General features: G+C 37.7%; 2 protein-coding genes across 2 annotated transcripts in view; one reads left to right on the top strand and one right to left on the bottom strand.

Moving 5' to 3' along the window:
- The window catches only part of PIGB (phosphatidylinositol glycan anchor biosynthesis class B), a 31,762-nt gene extending 21,231 nt beyond the window's left edge, over window positions 1-10,531 (bottom strand). Inside the window, exons 1-6 of the mRNA XM_045545363.1 lie at window positions 10,495-10,531; window positions 9,208-9,582; window positions 8,269-8,404; window positions 7,424-7,541; window positions 2,662-2,766; window positions 233-363 (exon numbers count right to left, since the gene is read on the bottom strand). Of these exons, the coding sequence (XP_045401319.1) occupies window positions 233-363; window positions 2,662-2,766; window positions 7,424-7,541; window positions 8,269-8,404; window positions 9,208-9,582; window positions 10,495-10,531 (902 nt within the window). The remainder of the gene's footprint in view (window positions 1-232; window positions 364-2,661; window positions 2,767-7,423; window positions 7,542-8,268; window positions 8,405-9,207; window positions 9,583-10,494) is intronic.
- Window positions 9,438-11,188, top strand: PIGBOS1 (PIGB opposite strand 1). The gene is made up of 2 exons (XM_045529760.1): window positions 9,438-9,633; window positions 10,854-11,188. Exon 2 carries the CDS (start codon window positions 10,929-10,931, stop codon window positions 11,088-11,090), a length of 162 nt encoding a protein of 53 aa, XP_045385716.1. The 5' UTR covers window positions 9,438-9,633; window positions 10,854-10,928; the 3' UTR covers window positions 11,091-11,188.
- The last annotated feature ends 916 nt before the right edge of the window (window positions 11,189-12,104 follow it).

Here is a 12,104-nt window from a genome sequence, read left to right as displayed (position 1 = left end):
CCTAAATATTTTATATACCTTTCGAAACATTTCTTTTGTTAAACTATCCTTAATTATCCAGTCTGAGTACTTATATGATTTTGCTATAATATATCAACTGAAAATTTGTAATTCTCATGACTCTCATGAACAGTAGCAGGTCTACTGGACATTACAATATGTTGATATTTAAGATTTTTCAAAAGCATGTCTTAGAGTTTTGTACATAATTATTAACAATAATATATCTCACCTGTTCATAGACTTTGAGCCTTCCAAAGGATAGTAGAAAAGAGCAATTATAGTGAGAACAGTTTCCATGGTGTTTGTAAGGGTTCTGGTACAGCAATACCATGTGAACCAAGAGCACAACTGGCAAAAAAACTAAGAACAATTATGAGTAAACATGTATGAAGTAGAAAATGGAAAAGCTTAGTATGTACTATCTTTATGGAAAACAGCAAGTAAGTCTAAATATTGCAAAAACCATATCAGAAGTTAAATTATGTTAAAAGTAAGTAAACATGCCCAAACAATGTTTTTAAGAAGTTACATCAAACATAGGTCTATGACAATATCAGATCTATGTTTATTAATGTTAAGAAGTTTATACTTTCAGGTGCATTTTTATGGTATTGCGTTTGATTTAAATCCCACTCTCCATTAATGAAAGACATAAAACACAATTCTTTGATGGTAGAACTTACAGAGGATTGAAATTCATAAATAGATTCTCCCAATTAGTATTCCTCAAACTGTCTGATAGTACCAACACTGAGTGTTGTGACTGTTTTTTATTGACTTTGGTTTGGGATGTTACCCTACTCCTTGATGAAAAAATTAAGAAAAAACAGGAGAGAGGAAAAAAAAGGCCAGGAGACATTATTAAATTGTAATTTGGATATGGACTAAATTAATAAACCAGTTTTTGGAAGAACATGCAAACAGAGCATCATTAAGTCTATAAAACAAATGTCTTAAAAGAAACTTATTAGTTGGGCCAAGGGTATTAAACATGTGGTACTATTAGTAGCTTCCTATCTCTTCAAATATAGCCTTGAAAAATAATTTCCAATTTTCATGAAGTTAAAGGTTTTTCCTCAACTAGAAGAACCTAGTGTTGCATCATTGGAGGAAGGATTTCTTTTTTAACTTTATTTTTCTATTAGAGAGACAGCCTTGCTCTATTACCTAGGCTGGAGTACAGTGGGGAGATCATAGCTCACTATAGCCTCATACTCCTTTGCTCAAGCAGTCCTGCCTCATACTTCCAAGAAACTGGGACTACAGGCTCCTTCCACCACACTCAGCTAATTTTTTTAAAATTTTTTGTAGAGACAGGGTCTCACTATGTTGCCCAGCTGGTCTTGAACTCAGGGCCTCAAGCAATCCTTCCACCATGGCCTTCCAAAGTGTTGGGATTAGAGGCATGAGCCACCACACCTGGCCGGAAGAAGGATTTCAAAGTCATTGTGACCTTTGCCTACCACTTCATGTTAAACCTTCAGCAAGGTACATAAAATAAAAGCACAGGTCAGACATAGTGGTTCACACCTGTAATCTTAGCACTCTGGGAGGCCGAGGCGGGAGGACTGCTTGAGCTCAGGAGTTCCAGATCAGAGACGGCGAGACCCCATTTCTACTCAAAATAGAAAAATTATCTGGGTGTCATCACACACTTGTAGTCCCAGGTATTTGAAAGGCTTAGGCAGGAGGATTGCTTGAGCCCAGAAGTTTGAGGTTGCTGTGAGCTAGGCTGATGCCACTGCACTCTAGCCCAGGTGACAGAGCAAGGCCCTATCTCAAAAATAAAATAAAATAAATAAAAGCACAAAATAAAGAGGCTGACTTTATCCCTGAATCAATTAGCAAGGACTTAATCACTAAATCTCTCTTTCTTTTTAATGCAGAAGAGTATAATACTTGTCCTTTCTCCAATTTATTAATAAATTATTTTTCAGAAATGTATTGGTCAGTTGGTTACTTGGAATTTGGAATGTATTTTCCAATGGAAACTACTGAAAACTGCCTCATATAAGCTTATTTAGTTTTGGAAAGAGCCAAGTGAAGTCACAATAGTCCTATAGAATCCAATCCCTTGTAGGGATATGGTTTCAATGAGAATATCCATTTAAGAATGGGAGATGTCAGGAATCTATCTCCCCATCTTGAAATAAGCCAAATGACAAAAGATAGACTTCTACACCACACTGTCTCCCTTACATGAGTCCAACTATTTGAAACATTCCAGCCAGAAGTAAAAGAGTGTTTCCATGCAATGGATTTCCCAGGCTGCACCTCAGGTAGCTAGAGGAACAGACAAGGGTGGTAAATAGCTGAGCTGCTTTGTGAGGTGGGCAGTGATTTAGAACTATTCCTGATGAATTCTATGAAAAGTGAGGCAAGGACAGTTTTGAGGAGCGAAGGGGCTTCCAAAGGCTGTCTCCTAAGGTTTAGCCTTTCATAGCATTTGAGGGCATCAGTGGCTTCCACCACCTAGGGCTTAAGCAGGAGAGAGATGGTATGTGCCACTTCATTTTGCTGTTCTTAATTATGGAAGTACCCCTATAAAGTTATATGAATTATCTTCTAAAACTGTTTTGGGAATCGATGTTTCCACGTGTTTCATGCCCATAGGAATGAAATAACTGGCATGCAGTTTCTGAAGTGTTTCGGACTTACCACCCATCTTGCCACTTCCTGATTTTCTAGTTGCTTCATTAATGAGTAAAGCCGAATGTCTGCTACAGCAGATAGAAGTGCTTGGGCAAGTCTAGGAATCCAAATCTTCATTAGTTAAAAAGAAGAAGAGGATGTTAAAAACATCTGTTGGTTTACACTGAATTACCATAAAAATCAACAAGCTCATCCAACTGTGAATTAAAAGCCATTTTTAGTACAAAAATAGACAATGTATTATTCTATTAATATTCTTCTGCAAAAATACATTTCTTTTTCTTCAAAATTACATTAATTTCTTGTGGAAATAAATACTTGAAGTAGTTTTACCATTCTCTCTGTTTTAAATATATACATAACATATATAATATATATAAAACATATACATAAAACATACATATATAATATATAAAAACATATATATGAAATCAACACTAATTTTAATTTAAATAGCAAACCATTTCATTGTGTTAAGATTCTATTTTAGAAATATACTTTCATTAGCAACAATAGGTTTTCTTAAAATCAAACATTTACAGTACTGTGTACTACATATCATACTAAGTACTTTATACATATCAGCTCATTCAGTCCTAATAATCTTCTGAGGTAGGTGCTGTTTAATAGATGAGGAAACTGAGGCACAGAGAGGTTAAGTAATTTTCACAAGGCTGCACAGCTAGTTATTGTAGAAGCCAGGATTCAAAACCCAAGTCTGCCTGACACTAAAGCCTGTGCTCTTAACTAAGTTATGTTGTTTCCCAATTCTTCAATATAGATAATAAAATAGCAAATTACTTTCTTTAAAAAAGAGCACAAGTATCCTACAATTATAGAAAATGGTATTCAGAGGACATTAAAGATGTATTAGCATCTCTGAGAATTAACAAAATGTGTCATTGGGGCACATTTTCTCAGGACCTCTTGAGGGCATGTGCTCTAGGCCAGTCACACACATTTTGCTCAGAATGAACCTCTTTAAATTAAAAAAAAAAAAAAGTGTGATAGTTATCACTAACAAAATAACACTTGCTGCTAGAGCACAATTTAATCTTGGTTTGTTCAAAAGATATGTTTTTAAAAATTTGTGAATTTGTATTTTTGTTGAATCAAACTTTAAGTTTACATTATAATTAGACCTGCTTTATTTTCGATTGTCAGTGGCTCCTAATACTTTAGCTTTATGTTCTTTGTCAATATGTAAATAAATGCTTAAATCTGAAAGTTAAAGGTAGACTATCCTTAATTCCACTTAAATTGTGCCCTGTAAAATACAGTAAAAGGCACCTATGTACATACCTTCTGTTTACTTTGCATAGGGAGCTATAAGCTTCATCCTCACTTCCCAGGCCCCCTGAAAGCAGTTCATATGAAAAGTCCATTTGGCCACAAACTTACTATAAGCCAACAGTGTGAGGTAGCTACTAAAAAGCTAATAGAATCCTTGCTCTGAGAGATGTATACTTCTTATGAAGTTAATGGTCCCACTATATTCTGAATTAGTTATCCTAGCCTTCAGTATTGCGTTCAGTTTGGAGATCTACATTTTAAGATGGATATTATTTAATAATAAATTACAAGGTATCAGATACTATCTATGATTATGAGGTTAAGAACTCGAGAGGCTGGGTGTGGTGGTTCATGCTTATAATCCTAGCACTCTGGGAAGCCAAGGCAGGAGGATCACTTGAGGTCAGGAGTTTGAGACCTGCCTGAACAAGAGTGAGACCCCCATATCTACTAAAAATAGAAGAAATCAGCTGGGCATGGTGATGCACGCCTGTAGTCCCAGCTAGTTGGGAGGCTGTGGCAGGAGGATTGCTTAAGCCTAGGAGTTTGAGGTTGCTGTGAGCTAGGCCGACACTACAATATTCAAGCTTGGGTGACAGAGTGGGACTCTGTCTCAGAAAAAAAAAAAAACAAAAAAACTGGAGATGGTTAGCCTGGATAAAGAAACTTTTGAAGGGTTGTTATGTAGAAATCTTGAATTTAAAAGAAAGTAGGCTGGGCATAATGGCACATACCTGTAATCACAACACTTTGGGAGGCAAAGGCAGGAGGATTGCTTGAGCCCAGGAGTTTGAGACCAGCTTGGGCAACATAGCGACATCTCCTCTGTAAAAAAAATAAAAAACTTAGTTGGGTGTGGTGGCATGTGCCTGTGGTCCCAGCTACTGGGACCTCAAGCAGGAAGATTGCTTGAGCCCAGGAGTTGGAGGCTGCAGTGAGCTACAATTGCACCACTGTACTGCAGCCTGTCTAAAAAAAGAAAAAAAGAGAGAACTTATTATTTTTGTGTTGAGCTAAAATCTACTTTCTTTCTTGCTTTTTTTGAGACAGGGTCTCAGCCAGGGTTAGAGTGCAGTGGCACAATAATAGCTCACGGTAGCTCCAAACTTCTGGGCTCAAGGGATCCTCCTGCCTCGGCCTGCTGGGTAGCCGGGACTACATGCCCGCACTACTATGCCCGGCTAATTTATTTTATTTTTTCTAGAAAAGGGGTCTCTTTATGTTGCCCTGGCTGGTCTTGAAATCATGGGTTCATGTGATCCTCCTGCCTCAGATTCCCAATGTGCTGGGATTACAGGTGCAAGCCACTGAGCCAGGCCATAAATGGAGTTCTGAACCCCTGTCATTAGCGGTTTCTCCTGACTTTTAAGATACCATAATTTTCCAGGTTGTAATAAAGACCTGAGAAGAATTAAATAATAGTTGCCCATAGCTTCTGGAAAATAAAAAGCAGTAGGGTGGGGTAAAGAGGAGAAGGGGTAAACCTTGTACACAAGGCCTTTGTTGGCAGCTTACCATTCTATACTTCTGTTCTATAAGCTCCTGACTCCTCCCTTAGGCTACAGGAGCCACGTACCCTTTTGTTGTATTCTGACTACTCAAAGCCCCTACTGTGGTACCTCATTCAGTTTCCCCTCCTCTTCCTCTTTCGTCTCACATGTTCTAAGCCAGCACTAGCCAATAGAAATATAACACAGGCCACATGTATAATTTTAAATTTTATAGCAACCAAATTTAAGAGTAAAAAAAGAAAAACTCAAAACCTAAAACTGAGTACAGGCAAAATTTCATTTTGTTTAATCCAATATATCTCAGACATTTTATTTAATCAATATAAAAAATTATAAAAATATTTTTACAATTTTTTTGTACTAGGCCTTTGACATCCAGTATGTGTTTTACACTTATAGCACCTTCCAGTTTGGACTAGCTACATTTCAGTGTTCAAAAGCCACATGTAGCTAGTGGCTACCACGGTGGACAGTGCAGTTTTAAGCCATGCCTACTTCTGTGCACACACCTTAGGCAGTTTAGAGAGAAGCTATCTGGAAAGAGCACTAGGCTGTAAGCAGACCTAGGATTTAGCTAGCTATGCTTTTAAGATGCTGTGACCTTGGTCTATTTACTTCACTTCTCTGACCCCTTCTAGCTTCAAAATTATCAAATGTACTTAAAATCACCAATACGAGAATATGGATGACTGACTGATCACATCCTAATGACTCTCTACCTGGTCAAGTTCCAGGTAGGACAGAGGGTTTTTGGGGGGGATTGGTGGTGGTGGTGGTGGGGTCAGGGAGGTTTCCTTTACATCACAAAGTGGCCTGGTGGGTCAGCTATAGGTTGAGGGCAGTGAATAGGTTTTAGAGGAATAGGAAATTTTTCTATCTTGAAGACCCCTTCATTAATAATCTAACCTACTTGCTAAAACATAAAATGTCCTTGATGACATTATATATATTTGCGTATGGTTCCAGACTTTATGGATACCCTGCATAATATATAAGCTGGTGGGTAACTCTGAGAGGAGAAATGTTAGTTCACAGCTCCTAAATTCTATCTGTGTCAATGGGAGAAACTCTGCTGCTGCTCTAAATTCTTCTTCCCCATGATCTTCCCATGTAAAGCATCAGTTTCACTGGTCTGACTCTCATTTCTTAACAATGGGAAATCAAATATCACTTCAAAGGGGAGGATACAACCCACCCTTAAAACAAATACCTACAACTGTAGTGTCTTCATAGGCTCCAGAAAACACCTCAGGATTTAAACTTTCTGGAATACTGGGCCACTAGCCCTCTCTAACAGAAAATAGGGAAGGCCCAAACCTCTGAGTCCAACTAGACGACAGCTTAAAAGATCCTGAGAGTGAGGCTAGAGAAACTTTTGTACCATTAGTTCCTCCTTTGTACCCTCTGCTAACAACTGATCCCAGCAATATATGATCTAGGAGTTACAATCCTTAACTACTGATGTTCAATTACTACACACTGATTAAACATATTATTACATTTTTGTCAAATTAATTTTTAAGTTTTAATTTCAACACTGAATCCTGAATGGGTTTATACGTATTTTAGTCTTCATAAGCTCATATAACACGGTCTTCCACTTGCAAAACCAAAACACAACACTGCTCTCAAGTGATTCTTTTAAGAAGGGAGTATACTTCTGAAGTCCAAATAATGTATAAGGTAGTCATTCTGAAAATCTGTACATCCTAACAGGCTTCCTCACAGCAGGACACTTTCACGCTCAGTCTTGTGTTTTGGCACAGATTGAAGAGTTACAGATCACAGTATGTCTTTAGTACCATGGCTTCCCACATATGGCTGGACTTTAGCAACAAATAGCCTTTTAAAAACAAACTTCACGGTATCACTGATATCATTGAGTTAACATACATTAACCATTGAAAAAGGATGGAATAAATCTATTTTTAACAACTATTTTGGTTACTTTTATTTAAACTTACCAGCAACTGAACACTATCTTTCCCCAAAAGATGTAGAATCTTGTAAATGCTTGCAAAGATTAAAGGGTAAGCGTAACCCCTCAATCTTTCTGTCCATTCCCAGGTCAAATAACCATAATTAGTAATGTTAAGGACTAAATGTCAAATAGTATTGAAACCCTATTTTCATTTCCTTATATAAAACATTTTATTTTGTTTTAAAACACAGCATTTTATACTGGCAATTTGTATTAAAAATTCAACTGGCCAACTAATTCTTAACATCTTCAAGGCAGGAATGTGTTTTTTACTTCTTCTGTATTCTCCAAGTACTAAGCACTGTGGAAATATACAATAGTTAAGGGCTGTGTCAAGTATATTAACATCAAGAAGTAATATTAGTATAAAATAATGACATACTTTGATGAGTTAAAATTATTTGGAGAAAATACAGAAAACAAAATATGTGCAGTAGTGTCCCTCTTATCTACGGTTTCGCCCTCGGTCAACTGGCATCTGAAAATATTAAGATAATTTGAGAGAGAGAGAGATGGGGAGGGGATAAAAGAGACATACCACATTCATATAAGTTTTATTACAGTATATTGTTATAATTGTTCTATTTTATTATTTTTGTCAATCTCTTACTGTGCCTAATTTATAAATTAACCTTGATTATAGATACTTATGTATTAGATAAAAACAGTATATATAGGGTTCAGTAGTAGCCTTGGTTTCTGACATCCACAGGGGTTCTTAGAATGCACCCCGTGCAGATAACGGCAGGGACTACTGTAATATAAACTGAACACAATTCCTAAGATGGATGCACATTCATAGTTTGGAAAAGAAGCTACAAAGGATATTTGAAAACCATATGATGTGCAACTTCAAGAGACTGCCAATATTCATCTGGAACAAAACTTGTCTGCACTAAAAAGCAGTTAAATATTCGCAAAGCTATGGTAAACAACACGAGATAAATGTTTTCTCCAAGAAGATCTGAAAAACAAAACAGGTAATTGTGGCACAAAAGTCTGGCAGTACCACTTACACAACTTAAAATCTGCTGCTCTGGTTGGCCCTTTGCTCAGGCTCTGTTAGGGCACAGTAGTGAACTCTGGCCCCTTCACACTGCTTTCAAAGCCCACCTAGGGAAAGTTCCACACCACTTGGTGATCACCACTCTGTTTGCTTAACCAACTTTTCTTGCAACTTATTGTATAAAGAGAATATTAAGATAAATATTGAAAAAGGGACTGGGTTAAGGTATTAGGCTAATTATTCATAGGTAATACTACATGTGTATCTCACGAAAGAAAACAGCTAATACATTATTAACTTAGGACACAACCCTTTGTGTACCAAACAACGGTATATAAAATGGTCCCCTTTACTGACGTTTACTATACACCAGGCACTGTGTTAATGCCTTTACATGTGTGTCAGTTCTCAAAACAAAGCTATGGGGTAGGTATTATCAGCCCCATCTTACATGTGAGGAAACTTAGACTCAGAAACTAAAATGTCCTATCCAAAGTAAAAGAGTTGTAAATTACTAAACAGGATTCAAACCCAGATCTGTCTGCTGATTCCGAAGTCCTGCTCTTAACAACAAATGGACAGACTGTAGGCTGAATAGAATATTTTTGTAAAATTTGAATTTAGTTACCAACACGTAAACATCAGAATTTATATTAAAATCTGTATTTCCAGCCTTTCAAGACGCTTCAAGATCTGGCAACGAGCTGGTAGTGAAGCACGGGGCGCTCTCGCAGGCCCTCTAGAGAGGGTCCCTCACTCACCCCTCCGGCGCCCGGTGCTCTTCCCCTGGGCGCTGAGGTACAAGGTCGATTTTCTCTTTCGCAGCTTCATCTTCTCGTGGGAGCGGTTCTGGAGAACGCGAAAGGCCAGGCTGCCATCGCCGCCCTCCCGCTCCATCCCGCACCTGCTTGGAGGTCGGCTGAGAGCCCGCGATCGGCGATTCCCCGGGGCGGAAGGAAGCTGCGGAGGCCCGCGCCGCTCCGCCTCCACTAAGTTTGGCCTCTGCGAGCAGCCGTCGCTCGCAGGCGCGGAAGTAGCCGGGAAAGGGCAAATGCTTCGGTCGTGGTCTCCTGGGTTGAAGGCTGCCGAGGAGGTCTCGGTCACTACGCGTTGCTGCGGGCTCGCCTGTGCCTTCCCTTAGGGCGTTTTGGCCGTCCGGTCTCTGCGCTCCCTGTCCGGAACCTGCCGTAAGGAGCCCGATCGCACCTGCGCGGGGCGGGGGGAGGCTGCGCTAGCGGCGCGCAGCAAGGGCAGGACTGTCGGAGGGGCCTGGTTATATTTTTAAAATATCTCTTCAGCATTCCACTGAGTGGTTATTAAGAACGATAATGATAATTATAAATGGCAGTGTTGGTGTAAACTTTCACTGTTTGGGTGATTTCACAAATAACTATTAAGCGAGGTAGGCAGAGTAGGTAGGGATCATTTAGCCTGTCGTACAGATGCAGAAACTGAGGCTCAAATGGTTCCTATGGTTTCTTTTTTTTGAAAACACTTAGTAGCTGCTGAACCAAAGCAAGATTGGTGAAGTTTTCGTTTATCTAGTCAAGCATAGAGTTTAGGAGAAAACGGACTTTTCTTTCCCAGGTTGGTTTAAATTACATTCCAGGGATATTAAAAGCAAGCTAGTTTCTAGTACTGTTTTGTGCCACTAATGATTTTTGTGACCTTTGTGGCCTCGGGGGCTGGTTTAGGAGGCCGTAAAAGTGTTGTTATAATTTAAAAAACAAGTAAATCCTTTACTGTGCTTTCCTCATTCACAAACATCTACCTAGTTTCTCCAGAGACTAAGGTGTTGGCAAGGAATATTACTTTCCAGGAGGTAACTAGGGTCTTAATTCCTCAATTGTTAAAAATAAAGCCAGCCAAATTGCTATTATATTTTTGTCAGAAATGAAAGGCAAATGATTTTCATTTGATATCTACTTTTACTTTATTAAAGTATCAAAGGGAACTCGTAAAGTCTTTTAGCCTGTTTTTAAAAATTGTTTTTATCATATATATTGCTAAAAAAACATGAATAGTACAGAAAGACTAATGAAAAATACCAATTCTCCACCTGCCTTTCTCCTGCTTCCAGATCATATTCCTCAGAGGCTATCACTGTCAACTCTTTTTGGCTATTTCTTTTAGTAGTTTTATAGTATGACTTTAAAGGTATAAAGAGTATATGCCTTCCTCTTCCCTCTTTTTGCCATTTTAAAAAATTATCCGTTTAAAGCCATTCTGTAATAGAAGAGGATTTAGCTTTGTCATACACCATCCCCTATCCCCCATTTCCCATACTCCCTATGTATTTATACATATTATTATAAAAATATTGTTCAGTGTGAAGTAGTGACATGAAATCTTTAAAAAGGATTTTGTTCTAAGTTACTACTTTGCTTCCCATTTGCTTTGTACACAGATCTGAAGAGATTTCCTGGATGTGGAGTGTGACTTTCCAAAACCACCTTTGCCTTGTGCTGTGTTTGTTGCAACAATGTTTGGGAGATTGACGCTTCCAGAACTGCTTTTTGCTAGCATCCTTGGAATTGCTTCAGGAATATATATTTATCAACCAATATTTGAACAGTATTCCAGAGATCAGAAGGAATTAAAAGAAAAGTTGAAATTGGCACAAGAATCAGAAAAGAAAAGTTAATACTACATAGAGTTGAACTGTAATGATTACTTAAAATTCCATTGAAATTATACATTGACTGTAATCTAATAAAAACTTAGATATGTTTTAAACATAAATCATGGATAATGATTTTTTAAATCAGCACTGTTAATTTTAATGTTTACTATACTTTCATTTGCCATTTTATGTCTTATCACCAAGACAGTAATTTCCTTTTAAACAAAAATGAGTATTTTAGGGATATTTTGTTTTCTAGTTGGGGTTTATTTTTCTGGGAACGCAGTGTATGCAGTGTCATGGGGTGACAGTCTAGGTGTGTATTAAATTATGTTTACAGTAGTATTTGTAGATAAGTGAACCAAGTTAAACCACCTTATGCAGAAAAGTCCCTCAATTACCTTGGTTTAACATACAGTAGTATTTGTATATACTTACTGCAGTCTTTCAGCCCCAGCCTTTTCTCATCCCAGGCAGAATGGAGGAATACTTGAAAAATTGTGTAGCTCAGATCAAATTGAGACACTGCATCTGTTCAAATCAAAACCACAGTGAGATACCACTTCATATTCACTAGGATGGCTACAGTCAAAAAGATGGAGAATAACAAGTGTTGGTGAGGATGTGGAGCAATTGGAACTTTCATACACTGTTGTTGAGAATATAAAACAGTGTAGTCACTTTGGAAAAGTTTGGCAGTTCTTCAAATAGTTAAACATAGACTTGACATATGACCTAGTGATTCACCTCCTAGCTATCTACCCAAGAGACTTGAAAACACAAGCTGGGACATGAATATTCATAGCAGCATTATTCACTATACCCAAAAAGTGGAAAGAAGTGTCCATCAATTGATAAATAGATAAATAAGTGGTATATCCATACAATGGAATATTATTTAGCTATAAAAATTAAGTACATGTTACAATATGGATAAAATTAGAATACATTTGTATGACATGTCCAGAATAGGAAACTATATAGGGAAGTATATATTAATTATATGTATTATTTATATATTATATATATTGCTTA

The sequence above is a fragment of the Lemur catta genome, chromosome 1 (assembly GCF_020740605.2).
Source record: "Lemur catta isolate mLemCat1 chromosome 1, mLemCat1.pri, whole genome shotgun sequence".
NCBI lineage: Eukaryota > Metazoa > Chordata > Mammalia > Primates > Lemuridae > Lemur > Lemur catta.
Note: the sequence above shows the minus strand (reverse complement) of the source record. Positions and strands in the feature narration are given on the sequence as shown.